The sequence below is a fragment of the Tupaia chinensis genome, unplaced genomic scaffold, assembly GCF_000334495.1.
Source record: "Tupaia chinensis unplaced genomic scaffold, TupChi_1.0 Scaffold000234_1, whole genome shotgun sequence".
Classification (NCBI taxonomy): Eukaryota; Metazoa; Chordata; class Mammalia; order Scandentia; family Tupaiidae; genus Tupaia; species Tupaia belangeri.
The window spans coordinates 1857235-1879608 of NW_006159712.1; the positions used below are offsets into that span (position 1 = coordinate 1857235).

The following is a 22374-nucleotide window of genomic DNA, read 5'->3' on the forward strand; positions in this document are numbered from 1 at the left end:
TCAGCAGATAATCACAACACGGAAAGACAAGCACAACGCCAAAGTGGTACACAAGAGTGAGAGTGGCAGGGAGATGGGCAGGATTCCTGGGAGTATCCTCCCTGTACAGTCCCTCCCACAAATATACCTACAGTTTATTCTCCCAAGGGAAGTAGAGGGATCAAGACCCACTCACAAGTATCTCTTGGGCTCTATTTGGGTTCTGTATGAAAGTAAACATTGACTGTACTGATCATCTTAACATAGATGATCTCATTTAATCCTCACAGCAACTCTGTGTGGTCTTAAAAATGCCAAGTCAATTGTCCCGGGTCAATAGAAAGAAAGTGGAAGATTTTAGTCTAGGTTGACCATAAGCTAAAGTCTTTACCCTCAACCCCCCATTGTGTTGCCTAAACACATGTGAGAAAAGAGAACTAAGAGTCTATTTCAGAGAAAGCCTAAAATTGATCACCTACTGAGACAGTACAAAATGTTGCTACATCTCCTGAATGGACACTGATTCCATAAGGACCATCCCAGGTGGAACATAAACTCTTGGTTTGTGTTCAGTAAATCGAGGGAGGATAGAGTCAAGTGTCTTGAAGGTCAGCAATGACTCCCTGCCAGTGGGCATGCAGCAGGCTGCTGGGAGAATCTCTGGGGAGCAATTCTGGTCTCTGGCCAGGACATTAATTAAAGCCGAACCACCAAAGCCCAGGAAACTCCCTATCAATTAATGAGCAGTTGGGAGCCTGTGAGACTCAAGGATCTTGAGGATTTTTTGTTTTAACTAGCTGTCCTCCCATATGCAAAGGCCATGGTGGGGGTGGGGGGACATAGAATGCAGAAGGGTGGAACATAAATATACAGGGTTGTGTTTTGTTTTGTTTTGTTTCATAAGACATGTGTGCTTGCCTGAGAAAGAGAACATGAGAAAGAGAAAAAGTGAGAAATCACTCCCCTCCCAGGAGGGATGGCCATGTCACAATCTCTTTTCCTCCATTCTCTAATTTTGGGCATGCACACATGTGCCCAGTGTAATTTTTCAAGGCACCGGGTCTGGGACCCAAACTGCATAGTCAATCATGTGTGAACAAGCACCTTAATCTCCATGCCATCTACTGGCTCTATACATTCTTTTTAAGACAGATTTTTTGTGATAGGGTGAGTGCACTCACTGAAGAGACAGAGACAGAAAGCGAGAAGTCACCTCCAGAGGAATGACCATGCTACAATCCCTTCTCCTCCATTCTCCTTTCAGGATTTTGGACACACACACACACACACACATACACACACACACACAAGTGCCCAGCACGAGTTTGAAGCCACCGGGTCCCAGACTCAAATCACGGTTTACTATATGGAAGTCCAGCGACATAACCATCATGCCATCTGCTGGTCCTCCTATGCATTTTTTCAAAGGGGAAATTTTTTATTCCTTAAACTTCCCAGTCTAGGACACAAGAGTTTTCACATTAGCTTAATTATTCAAATTTTCATTTTGAATTTTTCAGTTTTTACTTATGCCAAATGTAGCATAAAACCAATAAACACATGGAAATAAATGCCCAATCTTAAATAAATTTCATAATAAGATCAATTTTCTCTCTCATTTTATTGGCAATGATAGAAAAAAAATCATCATAAACTGACCAAGTACAGTGAGAAAGAGCTTTCTTTGCCATAATGGTGGAATTGCATATTATTAGAAGTTTCTTGAAGAAAAGTTGCACAGTGATAATATCAATGTAAAATTTGTGGTTACTTTAGCCTACTAATTATTCTTCTAGGAATTTATTTCAAGGAGATAATTAGACAAGTGCTGCTAGGTTCACATACAAAAAATATAATGTGCAGTATTATTAATAATACCAAATATTTACAAACAAACTAGATATTCACAAAAGAATACTGTTTAAATAGCTCATGGTATGCTAGACAATAAAGTCCTGTTAGCTTACTTAAAAGAATGACATAAATCTAAAATCCATAATGTGGAACTTTCTCCACATTGTTTAATAACAAAAAGGTTTTCCATCTGTAAACCTGCTTGTGCATGTAATATATGTGCAATATACCTAGAATAAACTTTACTGAACCACTGGTGCATGGTGGCTCTTTCTGCCTGGTGAAATTTCACGTGTTTTTTCTTTTTTTCATTTTTTGTGTATCTTTATTATTTGAATTTTTATAATGAACACATGATATCTTTAGAAGTAGGAGATGAGCTTTTGTTTGTTTGTTTGTTTGTTTAGACTGAGTTTTGCTAAGGGCATGTTTGCTTGCTGGAGAGACAGAGAGCAAGAAATCACACCTCCCACCGAGGGATTGCCACCTGCAATCCTTTCTCCATTCTCTTCATGGGATTTTGGGCATGCATGCACATGTGCCTGGCATGAGTTTCAAGCTGCCGGGTCTGGGATTCAAACTGCGGTTGACTGCATGAGAGTCCAGTGATGTAACCACTACACCATCTGCTGGTCCCACTGTTTTTAATAATTAAAAGGAAACATCTAAAGGGTATATACATTTGCTAGAGAAAAAGCAGGGCTAACACCAGAATAATGACTGACTTTCAAGCAAGAAATCACACCTCCCACCGAGGGATTGCCACCTGCAATCCTTTCTCCATTCTCTTCATGGGATTTTGGGCATGCATGCACATGTGCCTGGCATGAGTTTCAAGCTGCCGGGTCTGGGATTCAAACTGCGGTTGACTGCATGAGAGTCCAGTGATGTAACCACTACACCATCTGCTGGTCCCACTGTTTTTAATAATTAAAAGGAAACATCTAAAGGGTATATACATTTGCTAGAGAAAAAGCAGGGCTAACACCAGAATAATGACTGACTTTCAAAAGAGAAATGTTGGGAGGAGTTTAAAAACAGCTTGTCGGTCTTGGAGAAAAAGATAAGTCCTTCCTGGTCCCGGAGAAGGAAGGAAACCCCAGTGTTTAGAGGCCTGTGCACAAGGTTCAGTCCTCAGGTTCAAACATCAGTTCTATCACCTACCAGATGAGCAACTTACAGCAAATTACTTAATCTTCTGTGCCTCTATTTCCTCATTGGTAAAATCGAAGACTGATAGCACTTGAGAGTCACAAAGCTTAAAGAAGAGAGTGAAACAGAAAGCACCTATCACAATGCCTAGCACATAATCAGTGTTCACTAGACATTAGCTCTTATGGAACAAACTTCAGACAATTGTAGCCTGTGTGAGTGAGTTAACGTTCCAGAATAAAGCACTAATGAATTATTAAGGAGAAGGAAAAGGTAAAGCATAATTAGGCAAAGACAAAAGTAGACATATAAATATCTAGTCTCAGCAGTACAAACATGAAAGATGTAAGTTGCATAGTTTCAAACATGTGACAATCTCACAAATCTCAACTGTTTATAAAACAGGGATAATATACAGAAGGTTCTTTAAGGATTAAATGTCAAGTGTGAACACAGCACTTGGTAATAATAAGTTTCTAGTAAGTATCTGCTACTATTAAATAAAAAGTAATATTGATCAGGTAGTGAGCCCCTTAATCACTATAGTTATCTAAGCAGTCTTAATTAGTACTTGAAGAGGAGAATACAGAGATTTAGTCATGGAATGAGGGCATAGACTACTAGATTCTTACAGACTTAAAAATCCTATAAAAAGTAATTGAATCATAGAACTAATTCTTTTTTTGAGATTGTTGTACAGAGCGACCATGAAACCCAGAACCAGCAAGTTCATCTCTCCAAATAGTTCCATGATATGCAGCTCTTAGAGACCAGCCCAGCTTTTCAGACAGGTTAGGCAAGTGTGAGGTAGTTTCCCCAAACTCTGGTTATTTTCTAACCCAAATGTGGCCCTACCTTCTCTGGAAAAGCATTGGATGGTGCTTCTTCCATCGTTAGGACTTAGAGTGTCTCGTAAGCATTGCTGAAAGCCATGGTCTCTTTCCCCAAAAATATGCACATCCACACCTTGGCATTCACAGGGCAACCTTGTTACAGGTGAACAAACAGTAGAAACTGTAATAATAGCAAGCACATACAAGTTGCTTACTGTATGCTGGGCTCTGGAACAAGAATTTTAGGGGTTTTCTTAGAATTATTTATTTATTTATTATATTAATTCACCAGAGAGAGAGAGAAAGTGAGAAATTAAGCCACCAGGTCTGGGACTCAAACTGCAGTTGATCATATGGGAGCCCAGCACCTTAACCACTACACCACCTTCTGGCCCCCCCTAGACTGAGAGCTTCACATGCATTGTTTCAATGACTTCACATCCAACTCATGAGTCTATTCTGAGTGTCCCCATTTTATAGATGAAAAAACAAAAGCAACAATAACATGAAGTCCTTTAGCTATTAAGGGGACAGGGCTTGAATGCAGTTCTAAGGTAAGCTCAGAATGTGAGGAGAAGTCAGTTGCAGAGGCTGATGACAAGCTGACAACTCATTTACATTTTAGGACCTGCCAAACCTTCCCCCAACCCCTATCACTTTAGTTGGACTCTCTCAAGGCAGCTGGGAGCAGGGAAATCCAGAGTCACCATGGGTAGTATCTAATTTCTTGGGAGGCAGAAGAAAAAGAGACAAAGTGTAGGCTGTACCAATAAACTGAGCAGGTACTCCAAATGGCAGGATGGAGAAACCACGCTGTTTTGGGAGCAAAGGACCCTTTATTTAGAGAAGCCAGAGGTTTTGACCTGTAAAATAAGGCTAGGTGCTGCAGACAGAATACTCTCTTAGAGTTATTCAAATACTTGTAAACTATTTTATCACTTTTATTTTCTTTTAAAATCTCTTTGTACACCCAGGTAGGCCTGGAACTCACCTGATCCTAGGGCTGCGGGTATCTGACTTGCAGCAAACCCTCTGGTTTTGCCATAGCAAGACCAGGGGATAGTCTTTTGCATCACTTTAGACCTACAGGGGCCTTTAGATCCTGTTCTCAAGTCGCCGATATCACTTGTCCACATGCCAACATTTCGCAAAAAAGACGGTCATAACCTCACGGTGAAGAACATGGATTTGAGAATCACAAAAACCTGGGTTCAAACCACAGCTCGCCTACTGAATACTTACCCTCTGAGCCTCAATTTCCTTATCATTCCAAGGGAGATAATAACACCTCAGAAATGTATCACAAGGATTAAATGAGATGATACAATATTGGAAAAGCAATAGGATATAGGGGCTAAGAGCACAGGTTTTGGGGCTGGACTGACTAGATTCAGATTTTGGCTCTATCACTAGCTGGGTGTCTTTAGGTAAGTTTCTTCATCTTTCTAAGCCTTCAAGTGAGACGTGGAAACAAAGATAGTCTCCACCCCTGTAGGGTAGTTTTGTGATGAATGAATGAGTTACGATTTGGAGAGTACTTAGAATAGCACCTGTCATGTTAGTGAGCTCTCAATACAAGAGAGTTGCTATGATTAATGAAGGTAAAGCCTCAGCATGGTAAAAATAAGTGTTCAATAAATGGTGGTTGTTATGATTACAAGGTATACTTTCCTCAGAGAATTTGATGTGCATTTATCTCCTGGAAAGAAAAAACTGAAGATACCAGGGGAAGATCTTGTCCTTCAGTAAAGGTTGTAGTCATAGCAAAGAGAACCCACAGGTCCTGTTGCCCTGCAGCCTACCCTGGGACTTCTACATCTCTCCATGCTCAGTTTCTCCTTTGCTTCCAAAGGACCAACCCTTCATTCTGCCATCCACTTGTTCAACAAATGCTCTTTAAGCCTCCTCCGTCCCGAAGCCAGAAGGAGGGCACTGAATGAGACAGCAGCAGCCCCTGCCCTCCTGGAATTTACAGGACAGTGGAGGAGATGTGTAGTAAGGAAATACACATGCAAATGATTATTTGGTGACAGCTGCAATTTCTATTGCGAAGGGTGTGATGAGAATGTAAGGTGGAAGTCCTGATGTGGCCTAGCATGCCAGTGTAGTAAAGGGGGAAGTGAGTGTAAAGGCTCCCTGAGAAAGTGACATTTAAGCTAGAATTTCATGATGGACAGGAGTTGGCTGGATGGTGCCTGGGAGCAAAGGGAGGAAAGGATCAAGGTAGATAAGGTACTTTGTTCCAAGGCCCTGCATCCACAAGGTTCCTGGCTCACCAGAAGAACAGAGAAAGGTGCCTAGACCTTTCGCTCAAAAATATTCAGCTAGAAGGTTGAAATTTGGAGATAAATGTGGGCCCACAGGAATTGTTTTCTCAATGGTGACTATTGTCACTTCCCTTTCAGGTGCTCCTTGTCTGCTCACAAAGACTGCCTGGTCTCACGTACTGACCCTGTGGACCCAGTGAAGGCTGTTCTCAGCTCAACAGTCCAGAGACTGCACACATGGCCTACTTGGCCCACACGTGAACTTCTGCCGAGATACCATGAGAGGGACTCTGCCCTCTGAATACCCTCTGATGCCTCAATGCTGTCCTGGCCATACCCCACTGGGCTTTGTGAGGCTATTTAGGAAGATAAATTTTCCTCACTGAAAAGAAGGGAAAAAGCATGAAAGAAAGCAATGGCCTCCAAGGAGGAATTTGTGATTGACATAAATGGAGATGCTTCCTTAGGAACATCATGTTTCATCAAAGAAGTAACCCTTCAGGTCATTTATTTCTCCGCCTATTTACATGCTGTGGAAAGAAGATGTGTTTAAGCTTCCAGTAGTTTCATGCTGGAAACTGATACTCCAGGAAAGAAAGCAGGATGTTCTAGACCAAGATTTCTTTTGGAATTCACACATTGGTCATCTGGCGCTCTTTCCTAAATGGTACTTCTGTTATCGTTCAAGACAGCAAGCTTCTTCCAGGTTCAGAAGCACCTGACGGTCTCCTTTGATAAACAGCCCACCAGCTCTCTTCATAGATCAGATGTTTAATAATTAGCTTGACTCATTGTTTATTTAAGTAGCAATCATGACTTGGATGAAATAATACTCTAACTACAGGAGAAGCATAGGGACGGCTCCTAAGTCAAATCTACAGGCTGGGAATGGCCAGCAAGGCTGGCCATTCTAGGAGGAGAGGACCTGTCTGTCCTGGCTGGCAGTTCTCTATGTTTGAGATGCCATCATCAGATGCTGCACCAAAGACCTAAGGGAGATGTGCCCAAGAGAAGCATACGGTCCCATTCCTGTCCACTGAGGCTCAATGGCCCAGCAAAATATGAAAGTGAGACCTGTGCTTCTAAAGCGTAACAGCCTCGAGTCAGTGGAGTTTGTGAAACAACCTCACCACCGCAGGAGCAAATCCCAGCAGGTTCGATTCAAGGAAGATGGGGCCACTAAGAATCCAACCAGCCTAGCTGAGGTTGATGTCCAGACTCCTGAAGACCCGGTTGTAATGGGGAAGACTCAAGCATCCAGGCACCATCATCCCCCCACCTACTCACTCTCCTTCCCCAGGTCCCAGAAGGCAGGGGGTTTTCGGAACATAGCGATCCAAACCTCCCCCAGTCTCAGGAAGCATTTTCCGGTTTTCAAGAGGAAAAAACTCACAGCCAGCAAGTCCCTGGTGGAAATGCCGACAGCATCCCAAAGTGCCATTCAGATCAACGGCAACCTCTTTGAACAGGACATTGTGTCTTCTGACCTTGCTTACTTAAGGCTGGCTCGGCAGCTTGAAGATGGGCCTCGAAGGGTCAAGGTGACTCACCCATTTCTCCCCAGAGTGTCCAAGGTGCAAAGCAATGGGCCCGTCAGCATATGTTTGGAAGCAGGGACATGGAGGGCCTCTGAGAAAGCAGCAGCTGCTATCCAGGTCCCAGACGATATTTATCACAATCCTTCCTGGGAAGCTGGAGAGTCCAATTTCAGCCCAGACAGGTCAGTTGAAATAAGTGACTCCACGCATCCTTTGGGTGACATGTGTCCAGGCGATGGAAGAAATGGGATACCATCAGATTCAGAAAGACCCCTCTCCTGCTTAAATGCCTCCAGCAGTGCCAACCATATGCCAGGCACTGGGAAACTCAGACCTGAATTGCTTTTGCCCAAAGACAACTCCAATGACAAAGACCTTGGTCCACTGTCATCTCAGTCAAAGGAAACGTGCATTCCCTCACCTCCACGGACTCACAACTCCCCCTCCCCAGGCTCCCACACCCAGCAGAGCCACCTAGGAAGAGCCTTGGACTGTCCGTCATCTAGTAACAGTCAGCAGGATCTGGTGTCACTGAAAACTAACAGTGCATCCAAACCTGCCCCCATGTGTCAGGAGCAGATGGCGAAGAACCCCATATCGGCAGACATCCTGGAGTTTCAGAACTGTCCAGGAAGTGACCACCTCCCATCCTCTCTTCCAAGGAGTGAAAGCAGACTTCAGAGCAACAGGGAGATTAGTGGCATTAGTCAAATTCACCTGGCTCGGGGTGAACTCTGCGACCTCCAAGGCCGGCTGCAATCTGTGGAGGAATCTCTGCACTCAAACCAAGAGAAAATTAAAGTCCTTCTGAATGTAATTCAAGACTTGGAGAAAGCACGAGCTCTCACTGAAGGGTAAGGTGAATTTTTTTTTTTTTTTTAATATTAGAACTGATAGGTGAAGTAATTTGTGAGGACAAGGGCAGAGAGAGAGGGAGAGTTTCTGTTAATAAAATATCTCCAAAATTTGAGGTTCTGTTGTTTCCCCATTGTCATCCACAGCCTCCCTTGTCCTCTGACTGGGTTTCAGTTACTTCTAGGCTTTGATGTATTTGTATAGATTTCCCTTGCTGTTTGGTTTTGTTTTTGGGTGTCAACAGACTAGGGAGAGGGGCAATGATGATTTTTATGAAGATGGAGTTGCAGCTGACAAATGATGGAGGAAAATGATAGCAGGCCTGTGCTTCTCCCACCTCATCCTCTTCGTGAGTCACTGCATTTGCACGGCATTTTAGTTCTTCATGTGTTTGTCACAAAGATCTTGCAGTGGCTACTAAGCTTACTGCTGACCTTCCCCTTCAATGACCACTTTGATGATTTAGGCCAGCCCATCATTGACCAATTAAATAGGTACTGAAATGAGATCACAATTCAGTAAACAGAAAAAAAATATATATTGGAAAATGCGTTCCAGGGTGACTCAGCAGCAGTCTGGGGAGAAGAAGGCAGTTATTTGTTTAAGTGAGGAATGTTCCTCCCTCCAGAAAGTGTTCTCTAAAGACAGAGGAGCAGTGGCTAAAGCTCATCCAAAAGAGTGGGAGGGAAAAATAATTAACTGGCCTTTGCTGCTGTGAGTTATCATCGTTAGTTACGTTGCCTTATAACAGAGAAATGCTCTGATGATACAGGAAGAGACACACTGAACCACGGGCCAGGCCTTTGAAAAATCTCCCTCTACGCATTTGCAAAAACCTTCATCTCACAGGATTATTGTCAACGAGAACAATCTCTCAGATTTGAAAGTGTTTAGATGTGTGTATAAAACCCACTAAAAATGTGAGGTCCTACTGTCATGACTTTGTTTCATTCTTCAGAGTAGCCAAGCAACTTTAGAGTGTCATGAATACTGTATTAAAGGGACCACAGAAGAGGCTAGTGGGTAGAATGCACATGTCCCAGGTGACTTTTACCCATTACCCAGAAATGCTCTGTCTTGCAGGCGCAACTTCTATCGAACTGGCCAAGATCTCAACAACTGCAGCACCTGCCAGAATACGGCCTGCATCATATACAGGTACCTGGCACAGCCGAGACCTGCCCTGTAGAGTGGGCATGTTGAGGGTTGCACAGAACACTCTAGTACTCTTAAAATGCAGCAAGTCAAGAAAAAGTCAGGAGACTCTGAATATCTGAAACTTAAAAAACAAGGCATTTAAACTAGGAAACGTTAACATCTGGTTCCAAGGCTAGGATTATTTTGTTGCCCAACACAAGGTCTATGAGCAAATCCTTGTGATGTAATCACGTCTATACTTCTTGAACACTAAGTACAGGCGCCATGGTGAGCTCTGCATCTATATTTGCATCTCATTTCACAGACTTTGCATGGCAGGTGATAGGATCCTAACAAGTGATGGCATTTGGCCCTGCTCACATAGAGCTTGTTCTGAGAGTGGAAGTTGCCAGACTCGGGACTCAAATCCAGATTTTTCTAATCCTAATCCTGTGATCTTAATTACTTCACCACACTGCCTCTTTCTCAACAGTAGGCACCCCATGCCAAGAACTTACTACATGTCAAGAACTGTGCTAAGTGCTTCATTTTCATTTTTAAATCCACCATTTCCTTCCAGCTTTGGGAAAGGCTGCTGCAATAAAGTTGATTTTTATAAGTGATAATAGGGAACATACAGTGGTAAGATTTGGAGTTAAGAGATCTGTGCTTTAATGCCCAAGTCTGGTGTCAGCTCACCTGACCTGGGCTCGGTTTCTTTATCTGTAGAGTGGGAACAAATATCCCTATTCAGAGTTGCCATGAGGACGTACTGAGATTGCACAATGACTGCCGTTTATAAACGCATACCTCTGTACAAATCCCAGGGCTTGTAACTCTTATTACTAGAAAGATCAATGCCCCCTTAGCTGGAAGCCCTCTTTTAATGGCACACTGGGAAAGTGATCAAAAGCAGTCATTTCCATTGATGACATCTAATTTTGTTTGACTAAAGTGTACCGTTTTGCTTTCCCTAGAACTGTTCTCTCTCTGATATAAGAACAGCATTCAGGGTCTGAATAAATGGGAGCCTGGTTTTGGTTTGCATTTGCCTTCTTTAGAAATTTCTCATTCTCTCTGGCAGAATCCTGAGATTCCATACTAATAAGGGATTGTGTGCCTGGAGTCAGGAGGTATTTGCACTTAGGCAAGACCTTGGGCATTTTCTCATTGAACCTGTCAATTCCTTACACCAAGGAGATATAGAACCTCAGTGCTTTCACCAAATAAGGGAAGAGGCATGTCTATCCACAGAAAAATACCTTTCAGTTCAATGCGAAGTCTCTCCTGGAAAAGGCTCCCAGTGTTGGAAAGTATAAGTAGGCAGTCTCTTCAATTGCTACCTTTCTGTTCCTTCTTTTTCTATGTTTCCATCTTAACCAAATTTTCTAATTACTTGGAGGACAAAAATTATTAAATGTCTAGACAACCAAAGAAGACAAATCCTATTCATCATCAACAAGAATTAATTTGAAATAATATCCACTTAAATTTTAGATAGCCTCTTTTCAGCAGCTAGATGGTGTATTTTCTATTACCTTGAAATGACTTTATTTGGCTTATGTAAATAAAAGGCAAATGGTTATTTCCCAGCCTACTATGAGTTTCATGACCTGATTTTGGGCAAGTCATTTCTGGTCTCTGGGTTTTCTTGTCTGAAAATAAGGGCCATTAATGATATGGTCTCAATGGTCCCTTTTAGTTCTGACATTATGATATTCTAAGCTGAATTCAAAGTGACAATATTTGGCTAAACTATGACCTTCCAACAAATCTGAGACTGTTTGAATTTTTCTAGTGCTTGCTTCAAACATCCCAAGCAAACATTCTAAATTAAGTTACACCCCTGATGGGTTAGAAAACACCTCAAACACCACCCTTTTTAAAAGTACAGCAACTGTATGCATATATTTCTCATCACCATGCAAAAGCAGACTGTCTCCCAGACAGTATCTATATCCTTGTATCTAAGCCATCAGGAAGGAATGGGCAATTAATTTGATGAAAGCAGAGATCAGAACAACATCCCCATCATAGTAACAGTGAGAAGATGACACCCGACATTTTTTTTCCTAGCATTGCAAATGACTTCAGACTTGTGTTTTGTCTTGGAAAGTCAGATCTTAGAAACTAATGAATAAGAGATGTGAAATACTCGTCCCTAGGCCTTATTAAGCTATGGTCTCTCTCCCTGATGGATGACCCAATGCATGTCACTGGACATAATGCACTTGGGTGCCTGATGGATTGCCCACTGGGTCGTCTTCTCTGGAGATGTTGCTGCTAACTTAGCAACACATAAGGGTTTCTAAGTGGTGTTTCATATAAGTCTTATCAGCCAAAGGCTATAGTTATACTCCTTGTTCCTATCAAGACATGTGAGGTCAGGCCAGCTCTGTGGCCTAATAATTAAACCAGTTGGATCCCAAATGGCTGACTATGTGGCTCAGTCTCAAACCCAGAGGTTCCAGAGACACACCAGGCATGGATGTGTATACCCAAAATCCCAAAAGGTGGGAGAAAATGAATAAGAAGACATTGTGGCAATGATTATTCCCCATTTGGGGAGTTTTGTCCTCTCTTTCTCTCTCTGGTGAGCACACATACCCTCTAGAAAAAAAAAAAAAAAGAAGAAGAAAAAGGAAAAGAAAAAAGACTTGTAAGGTCATCTGGTTCTATCCAATCCTTCTCTGTTTCCTAAGCCTCCTTGACTCTCTCTTAACCATGGATCACCTAAATAACTCCTATCTCACCAAGAGAATAGAGCTGACAATTATGTATGTTATGATTGTATGGGACTACCAGGGGATTCTGTACACTTCTGTGGGCTCCAAGGGTAGTGGGTAGGCATTGGCTCTATGTCTCAAGTTGGTTCTAGCTATTTAGTCCCTAATCACTCTAATTACCACTCCTTAGCATCAGTCACCCAAAGGGTTGAGTGAATGCTACTGGTGGTTCCCAAAATTAAATAACACTGAATACTTGGTAAGAAAGTTGTTCTCTTCTTGCATTTATTTCAATGTTTCTGCTTACCTAGAGGGGAAAATTTGAACTTGGTGCTAGAATGTGTTTTACATCTTTCTGATGCTTTCCTATCACATTTCTTTGCAAAGAGAGAATGGGTCTCAGGTTCACAGTCCTGGGCAAGCAATAGTATCTAGCCAGAATGCAATATTTTTTTAATTGAAAAAAACACTTATTTATTTAATGAGAGAGAAACAGAAAGGCACCCTCCCCCATGGGGTATCTATGCCACCATCCATCCCCAGCTTCAGCCAGTCTGGACACAGGCATACAAGCATGCATATTGCATGTGCAGGAAGACCTGGGGATACAGACTCAGGATCTACCTAATGCCTCTGACACCACAGAATGTTGCATTACTTCTGCACCACTGCAGCTTGCCCAGACTGTAATCACATTTTCTTTATTTGTTTGTTTTTACAGATGATTTTAGCTTTGAAAACTAATTATCTTTTTTATTTTATTTTATTTTTGAGAGATTTTTACCATAGGTCATGGGTGCTCACCAAGACAGAAAGCAAGAAATCATCCCCAAGGAAATGGCCACATCACAATCCCTTCTCCTCCATTCTCTTCTCAGGATTTTGGGCATATATGTGCATACACACTCCCAGCATGAGTTTCAAGTCACTGATTCTGGGACTCAAACCATGCACATCCATGTGGTAGTCCAGCGACATAACCGCTACACCATCTACCGGCCCCAATTATCTTTATACTTCTTAATTTATTATTATTATTATTTTATTTGTTTATTTTTTAGGTTTTTGTCATAAGATGTGTGAGGCTCACCAGAGAGTCAGAGAGACAGTGAATGGGAAAGTGAGAAATCACCCTGCAGGGGGAGGGCCACACTGTAACCCATTCTCCTCCTGGGGTTTTAGGCACACACAAACACATGCACCCAGTATAAGTTTCAACCCACTAGATCCAGGACTCGAAACACATTGGCCATGTGGGGGGTCCAGTGCCTCAACCACTACCCCACCTGCTGGCCCCCAAAACTAATTATTACAAACAACGCAGGTCTCCATTTTTGAAAGTGACATGCATTTTTTCCCTTAAGAGAGATAGGGAGAAAGAGAAAGGGGTGGAGATAGATATCTTTGACAGGGTCTTGCTGTGTCACCATCTTCTCATTCTAGCTGCTCAGCTAGGATCACAGACAAGCACAACTACTCCCAGCACACTCAGGCTGGCCTCCTATGCAGTTCCAGCCTCCTAAGTAGTGGTGCTAACCATGTGCTACTGTGACTGGGCCTATACATAGTTTCTAAATTTTTTATAACTGATTTAGAGGGGGAAAAAGTATTAATAGTTGTGCTGCTATTGTGAGGACTCTCTCACAAAACACAAATGTGGTGAATGGATGATTGGAGTTTGAGAAATAGTGCCCTAAGAAATCGGCTCCCTCTCCTCTTCTCAAGGGCATGAGGTCTCCCCAAGCCATGCCCCTCCTTCCCTCACTCCATTCTCTGCTCTTCTAGCCACCTCCCTCAGCATTTCGTCTTTACATTCTCTCTAAAAATAGTCAGCAAAGCCTCTTTGCAGGACATTGACTACACAGATAATGCATTTCTCTTCTGGACATAGCTCCCTTCAAAAATCTGCTTGGTTTAAGTTGTAAAATGCCTCCAGTGTTTTTAAGGGAAAATAGTAGAGGTCTCTCCCAGAAAAAGTTCTCATCTACCATCCAAGCATGTTGCTGAGGAATAAGAATAAAGAGAAAGCTGAAAACTTACCATTTCCATTGGGGGAAGGGAGGAATTGGCCATGTAAGACTGAAAGGTTCTAGAGAAGAATGGGAAGAGGAACAGTTGTTTTCTAGGGTCTACCTGCTGGGCTGCCCTCTTCTCTCTTAGCCATTCTCATCCCTTCAATTGCACTCACAGTGGCCCACATTCCCCTTCCCATTTCCTGAGGAACACACACGCATGTGCACACACCCACATATACACACAAACACGTGTATGCATACGTATTGGGTTGTCAGAAAAGTCATAAAGTATTTTTGCATAGAAAAGCATAGGAAAAATGTCATGATTTTTCCAACAACCTAATAATTTTCAACCAACTACAGACATTTCCACTTAATTTTCTAAGAGATTTTAAATTCACCATATATCAAAAACACTCATTTTCCCCCACAAACTTAATTTTATTCCCATATTTCTTATTTTGTTTAACACATTGACCATGAGGTGACTCCATCAAGAAACCACCATGAGGGGACTCTGTCAAGAAACTGGTCCCCTCAACTTCCTCTCCTCCTTCACAACACACATCCAGTTGACTCCTGATCCTCACCACTACAGTCCACCCCTTCACTCCACCCCCACTGCCTCTGGTTCAGCAAAGGTCCTCCTCACTTCTTTGAATGCTGATTGTTCTTTGGTCGGAAGTCTCTTTTGCCATATTCCAAGGAATCCTTCAGATGGACTGCTTAATCGCATGTGGGAAGTGGAATCTGACCATGTCACTCCCCTGCTGAGCAAGCCATCCCGGTTCCTGTTGTTTCTGTGAGCTCATTTTTAAACGTCATGCTAAGCTTTCTTACCTGCTGCACATCTGTCTACTCTCCAGTGATTAGAAACCAGCTGTAGTTCTGGCATGCCTCGGTGCTTTTGCACAAGTTCTCTCACTTTCCTGGAATACCTTTTCTGCCCAGTTTTGTCTGAATCTCTCCTACTCTTTTAGCTTAGAAGCCAGCTCTCTGGACAAGCTTATATTCCTTCCCAATCAGACCCCCAAGACCCACGCACTTCCTTGCTGTACCATCCACCCCACTGCATCCTCATGCAGGGTTTATGAGTTTCTTTCATTCAGTAAATGGCAGTAGCTCAGAGTCATGGGCCAGTGTTTAGCATAGTTTGTGCTCAATAGATTGTTGTCAAAAAGTGAAGGGCTATATTCACAGGGGGAGGACTAAAAAGCATTGCAGAACTAGAGATAGCTGTTCAGGTGGCTCAAAAGTAAAGGCATTGTACCCATTTGTGTGCACCCTCACCCTTGGGTGGGCACATTAAGCAACGTTCTTTTTGGGAGAAGAAGACTTCTATGTAGCAGGTCCTTAGTAGATCCTTTTGAACTGAATAAAATAATGCCTGAATGCAGTACATACATTGTTTTTTTGTTTTGTTTGTTTGTTTGTTTGTTTTTTCATCTGTGGGTATCCAAGGGGGAGACAGACTGAAAGTGAGCACACAAGCACACACCAGGGGTCCTGGCCATGAGGAAATCCTTTTGCCACCAATTCTTCATCCTGTCAAGATCCTGAACACACATGTGTATGCCCAGTGGATCCTTTAAGCCACCAAGGACAGGACTTAAAGACCTGGTTGGTCAGGGTTCAATTTATAGTCTCGGAAAGCTTCTGACTTACTGAGCTGTAAGAAAAAAGTTTGTGTTGTTTTAAGCATCCTCTGCACAGCACTTAACCAATGCACGATGGACTGGCTCCTAAAGTGTACATCTTAAAATATCCGCAACATGGCATACGTTAAGTGAGGGGAGCTTCATCAGGTCTTTCTGTGATGTCTCAGAAAACATGTTGCTCTTTCACGGGACACTGAGCCATCGAAACTTCCTGCCTGAAACTTTGGCACTAACTGTAGCGGCAAAGACGAACTTTGGCTGTGGAGAACTACAAAACTCTAAAAAATCTCCTTTCCATGCTGTATGAGTCCCAACCATCTCCTGGAGGGAGATTAAAGCACTAGATCTGCAGGTTCTCTTAGAAAAAAACATCAAAACCCAGGACAGTAGACAGGACAGCGCCCAAGATGTCCATATTCTAATCCTGGACTCTGGGAATACCTGAACTTAGGTGGCAAATGGGACCTTGTAGATGTAGTTAAGGTAAAGACTTGAGAGAGAAGAGTACCCTGGTGGGTCTGGGTGAGCTCCATGCAACTACCAAGGTCCTTGTGAAGGAAGGAGGGAAGCAGGAGAGCCAGAGTCGGAGAAGCAGGTGTGATGACAGAGGTCAGAGCAATGGGCCACAAGTCAAGGGGTGTGGACAGTCCCTACACTCTGGGGAGGCAAGGGGTGGGTTTCTCTTTAGAGCCTCCAAAAGGAACACAGCTCTGCTGGCCCTCAATTTACAGTCTTGGAAAGCTTCTGACTTACTGAGCTGTAAGAGAAAAATTTGTGTTGTTTTAAGCCACTAAGTTTGTATACTAATTTGTTTTAGCTACAAAAGAAAACTAGTATATTTGGATTCATAAACCATTCACATCTAATTGGAAGTCAGATTATTTGACTTTACTAGGTAATTTTTATGCCTAATAATTTTACAACTCTGTTGAGGGCAGAGATAAAACTGTGATGAAAGTTCAGGGAAAGAAAAGAAGAGCAAGGAATTACTAAACATTTGTTATTTACTCATCTTTTGAAGCAACTTTTGTTCTCATGTTTAATCCTAATTACCAAATGGGAGAGATTAAAGTACTCTCATTTTACAGATGAGGGAATTGAGGCTCAGGGAGGGTCCAGCGGTCTTACAACATTTAGATCAGGCACTTGAAGTGGAGAAGGGAGAGGCCTGGCACAATTACCCTGGAACTGCGACCTGTGATGGCAGCATTGGAATTCAGTTCTGCCTTCCCACAAGCCAGTTTGCACAGCAGGCGGCCCTCAGAGGGCAGGCTTCTTGGGTGGGTGGTAGGGCTCAGCAGTCCTATCATTGCTGAGTTCTACTCTGCAAAAGCATCAGGTGTTCTCAAATGTAATCATGACTTATCTGCGTCAGACTCTCTGGGTCTCTGCTAGTTTGGGGTTTTATTTTTTGTTTGAATTTGCTACAGGGCGTGTGTACTCAACACAGAGAAAGAGAAAGCACCTTTTGGGGGTGATGATCACACTGCAGTCCTTTCTCCTCCCTCCTCCTCTCAAGATTTGGGCACACATGTACACACATCTGGCATGTCTTCCAGTCTGCCAGGTCTGGAAAAGGAACCATACTGTCAGTCATGTGGGATCTAGCTGTCTTAACCACCACACCACCAATGGTCCCTCTCTGGGTCTCTGTTAATGCTAGTATACTGGACTTCACCCCAAATCGGCTGGGTCAGAGTGGGTGAGGTAGAAAGTGGATGTCTGCTGTTGTAGGAAGCTCCCTGGAAAGTCTGATCTCAGTGAAGCTGGAGGAACATTGAACTAGGTAAAATCAGGTCTTGAAAGGAGGAGGTGATAGGTACAGTTGATTTACGAGAAACTTTGTGACAACCAATCCATGAATAGAATATTCTTGCTTATAAAATAGCCCAGAAACTAGATTTTGTTTTTAGTGCAGCCTGGGAAAGATGAGTTAACTTTCTGCTTGGCCTTGATGTTAGGGTTGGATGGTCATATAAACCTAACTATACTTGTAGTGTACAGTTGAGAATGGAGGTGAGGGGAGAGAAGGGAAGGAGAGAGGGGACTTGCTCATGGAATAAGCATGCTTTCTGATGCCTCCCGTTTCTAATGAGCAGAGAAAACAAGTCTCTATGAGGCCACTCTGGAGCTCAGGTTTGCTTTATGCATTACTAAGGGACTCCCCTGTAGCCTTGTACTCTTCCCACGTCTCCCGACTCCTGGGGCCTCATCTGAGATCAGGAACTAACTGGCAATTGAGGCTGACATTTCTCCTTCATTAAGGTTAAGAGCAATTAAAGCCCGATTCTGGTCCCTAGCCAAGAGTCCAAATGCTAAGAACTGCCTTAAGGGTGAGTCCTGGCGGGAGGATTGCTGCAGACACCCTACACCATGGGCATGCCCCGTACTGACCATCACCACCACATTTCCCGTTTATGCTCATAAGCCAAGGAATATGCGTGAAGCTACTGTAAATGCCATCCTCTTACTCATTCATTTTATTAAACTCCACAGACCATGAGTGAGTTGATTTTTCATCAAAATTGACACTTAAACTGTTAAAATCCTTCTGAACCAAACAGAGGAGAACTTGCAGATATTTAAAAGGAGAATCACCACAAAAGCCTTCCTTTATACTTAGAAACCAGCATTCCCATTCCTGGGGCTTCCTCCTCACAGTTTATCACACAGTGTGTATAAAAGGAGGCTCTCCAGAAAATAGACAAAGCCTACAGTTGTGCACCCTGGAAAAGAAGACCTGAGGTTTCACCCTTCCTAGAAAAGGGAGAGAGTCCAGAGAGCCAGAAGAGCACCTCAAGGTATGTTGCTGTGCTCTGAGAGCCCTTCCTGAGTTTCCTTCCATGATTAATTCTTCAGCCACTGGGCTTTGGCCTTGCCTGCCACTTGAAGCTATTATCTAGCCAGAGAAAAAAGGCATTTCTCTAGAAATACAATATGCACCCAGTCCTATGGGTTTAGCAAGCAACTTCTACTTAAATTATTTAGTATTTTCTTTTTGTCGCTTTTGACGCTCTCCTAGAATAGAGCCAGGTGGACTGTGAGAGCCACAGTCTTCCAGCTACAGTCTTTTTTCTAACTAGCAACAAAGTCTGAGCGAAAAATCATTATGAAGCACACAGCAGGTCTGTTTTTTCTAGTAATCACAGGTGCATTTGGAGCTCTGATCAAATTCTGGTATGGACTGAGCAACACTATTTCAAATCTGGCAAGACCGCCTGGAATCTCCAAAATAACTGACAGCAAACATAGCTTAAAGTCTCTCTTTGGGAAACAGCCATAAAGTTTGGGATACATGTGGGAATTTTTCTGAGCCCAAGACATTTGTCTCTATTCCCTGCATCTCTCAGTGCCTTATCCTTTTCTTCTTCTCCCTAGCGTGTAAGGAACAAGAAGTAGGATTTACAGCATCAGCAATTTATCTGCAATAAAAAAATGAAACCTATTTTAATGCATTAATAGCTAAAGAGGCTGAAACATGCCATAAATATAAAATCAAGCAAGTTGAGTGTTTCATGGGAATAACAAATGGGTAGCTGTTGGCATGGAGGCCACAGTTGACCACAGAGTGATCCAATCTTTGCTTCTCTGTCAAGTTAACATAATAATCATTACCAATTGTTGAACTAGGCACTGTGCCAGGCATTTTGCTAGATGCTGTATATGCATCATCTTATTTCAGACTCCTAACAACCCTAAAATGAGATTAGGATTATCATTCCCCTTTTATAGATGAGGAAACAGAGACTTACAGAGGTTAATGATTTGTCCAGGATTCACTGGAGCCAGTGTTCAGAACTAGGTCTTACTTCCAGGACACGTTCCTGTCCCTCCCCCTCTTTCCTTTGACTTATATTACCAGTGGATGTTTAATACCTAGTATCGAGATGACCCACCCCTTTCTGTGTAGTCAGAGAACCACCTAACACAGGTTTCTCTCAAAAATACCTAATAACAGCTTGGTTCTGCTTATTTACATGCAAAGAGAACCTGTGATTCTTAGAGGACTCGTTGACAGATGCCCTAGGAAAAGGGGTGTACTTGCCAATTTGAAATGTCTGCAAGTTCTGATACTTGAAATTACAACCTATAAATAATGAACAAACTGATCATTAGGAGATAGTTTTAGAAACAATACCCTTTCCAGGCCGGGGTTGTGGAACATACCAACTAAAGCTCCTACTTTCCGAGACTATAATTCTTCTCCAAAGACACTTTCCAAAGTGGTGTGATTTATCCAAGTGGACAGGAACCAAACTATCCTTGCTGCATCCATCGATTCTTACAGCTAATTCTTTAAAAAAGAAAGTTACAGAAGGTCAATAAATCTGTGGTGCACCTGGGTTCTGCAGAGAGCGAGCCCACAGAAACACTCCAATGAGGGATGAAAAAGAGGTAGAAAGGCATTTGGGAGATGTTTCATTTTCAGGGAGACACCATGGATCATTCATTTCTCAGCTGACTTGCTTAGAGTATATGGTTGGTGGCAGTGACTTGTCAACAATTCTCTTTATAAAAGAGCAAGATTCATCTGCTAAGAAGGAAGCGTGAAGGGCCCACTGGAGACATCAATAGTCTACACCAGGCCCGAGACGGCTGAGCTCAGATAAAGCCTTCTAAGGGACTGAACATTTTTCTGGGAGTGCAGTTTCCCTATCAAGGCTACCCTGAAATCTAGAAAGAATATTATGGGACAGCTGGGCCTTAAAATCTCCCCAAGCGGCCCAGCCCAGTTGGGTCTGGTTGCACAAGGACTGTGGAATCTTTCAGGAACACCAGGTCACCACTCCCATGCTCACCCCCACACTCATTTTGCAATCAGCATTTCAAACAGATTCAGATGACTGTTTTGCTGTAGTGTATCACAGTGCACAAGATTTGAGGCTTAACAGTGGGTTCAAATCTTGCCTCTGTCACCAGTATAGAAACTTGGTTGAATATACAACTCCTCTTTGCCTCGGTTTCCTCATTTGTAAAATGAAGTTAGTATTATTTATCTCATGGAGCTCTGAAGATTATATGAGAAAATAAATGTCTAGAATATAGATTTCATCCAATGGATGATAGTTATTCTTCTTATCATCGTTATTATTGCCCATTTAAATTACTATATGGTTTAGATACTCTGTTTTATTTCTTCTTCTTAGAATTAGACCCTAGAAAGAGCCAGATCCTTGGCTAAAACATTCAATACCTCTCTAGACAAGAAAGAAAAAGCACTGAGTATCAGAAAACGAGGTGCTATAAACTGAATGTTTGTGTTTCTACCTGCCCCTCAATTCATATGTTAAATTTTAATGTCCAATGTGATGCTATTAAAAGGGTGAGCCTTTGGGAGGTGATTAGGTAATGAGAGTAGAACCTTCATGAATGGGACTAGTGACCTTATATAAAGGACCCCTTCTTCCTTGTGAGATTATAGTAAGAAGATGGTTGTCTATGAACCAGGGTGTGGGGCCTCAGTGGACATTGAATCTGCCGTTGTCTTGATCGTGGACTTCCCAGACTCTACAACTGTGAGAAATAAATTTCTCTTGTTTTATAAGCCACCTAGTCTACGATATTTTGCTACAGCAGCCTGAACTAAACCAAGACACCAGGTTTAGATTCTGATTGTAACTCACAGTGTCACTTCACTTTGCCAACTTATGTGTCCGTTAAATGGATTTAACAACCTTCCCAAGGGCTACCATGAGAATAAAATGAAAACATGGATTTGAAGTGTTATATAAAAGTAAGAGGCTTCTGTTATTTGTTTGTTGTTCTTATATAAACTTTTGTCTTCTTTTGGCTCACCTAATTTCAGTTTGCCTAGTCAAGATGCTGCATCCAGCAACTAGATCTGTTACATGCTCGTGTGTTTATGTATTTTTTGCTGTCTGTTCCAACCTGTTTATTTAAGACAAACTGACTTGGGACTCTTACTGCTTCCAATTAACTAGAAAAGTATACTTCTGCTTTTCATCTAGCATGATGGCTGGAACATTGATCTGTCAGTGAGATTATGAGGTGCTCTCAAAAGGGGATCCTGAAAGTTCCCATGCATTCCTGGCTTACATGCAGTTCACTTCTAAATGCAATGTGGCACTGTACTCACACATATCTTTAGAGGTGAATACTTGCAAAGCTCTTCACACAGTCACCTGGGCATCCCTGAACCATGGGTTGGCATCCTACACAACCTCAGAAGGACCAACTCCATACAGCTTGAGTGCTCTGAACCATCTTAGTGGCTTCAGTCCTGAATCCTCAATGTAACAATTTCTTGACTATTATCTGCCACCTCCCAATACCCATGGGCCTCTTATGAGTCTGAGTACTATACAAAAGAAGCACAAGTCTTCCTTCTATTTCTCTGCA

At 42.5% G+C, this 22374-nt stretch overlaps 2 protein-coding genes across 2 annotated transcripts in view; one reads left to right on the forward strand and one right to left on the reverse strand.

Annotated features, from left to right (window-relative positions):
• DOCK2 (dedicator of cytokinesis 2) overlaps positions 1 to 22374 on the reverse strand; it is a 445944-nt gene that overhangs the window by 203305 nt on the left and 220265 nt on the right. The window lies entirely within an intron of this gene.
• The window catches only part of INSYN2B (inhibitory synaptic factor family member 2B), a 21016-nt gene continuing 5229 nt past the window's right edge, over positions 6588 to 22374 (forward strand). The window contains exons 1-2 of the mRNA XM_006148361.2: positions 6588 to 8477; positions 9562 to 9636. Coding sequence (XP_006148423.1) covers positions 7132 to 8477; positions 9562 to 9636 — 1421 coding nt within the window. The 5' untranslated portion in view covers positions 6588 to 7131. The remainder of the gene's footprint in view (positions 8478 to 9561; positions 9637 to 22374) is intronic.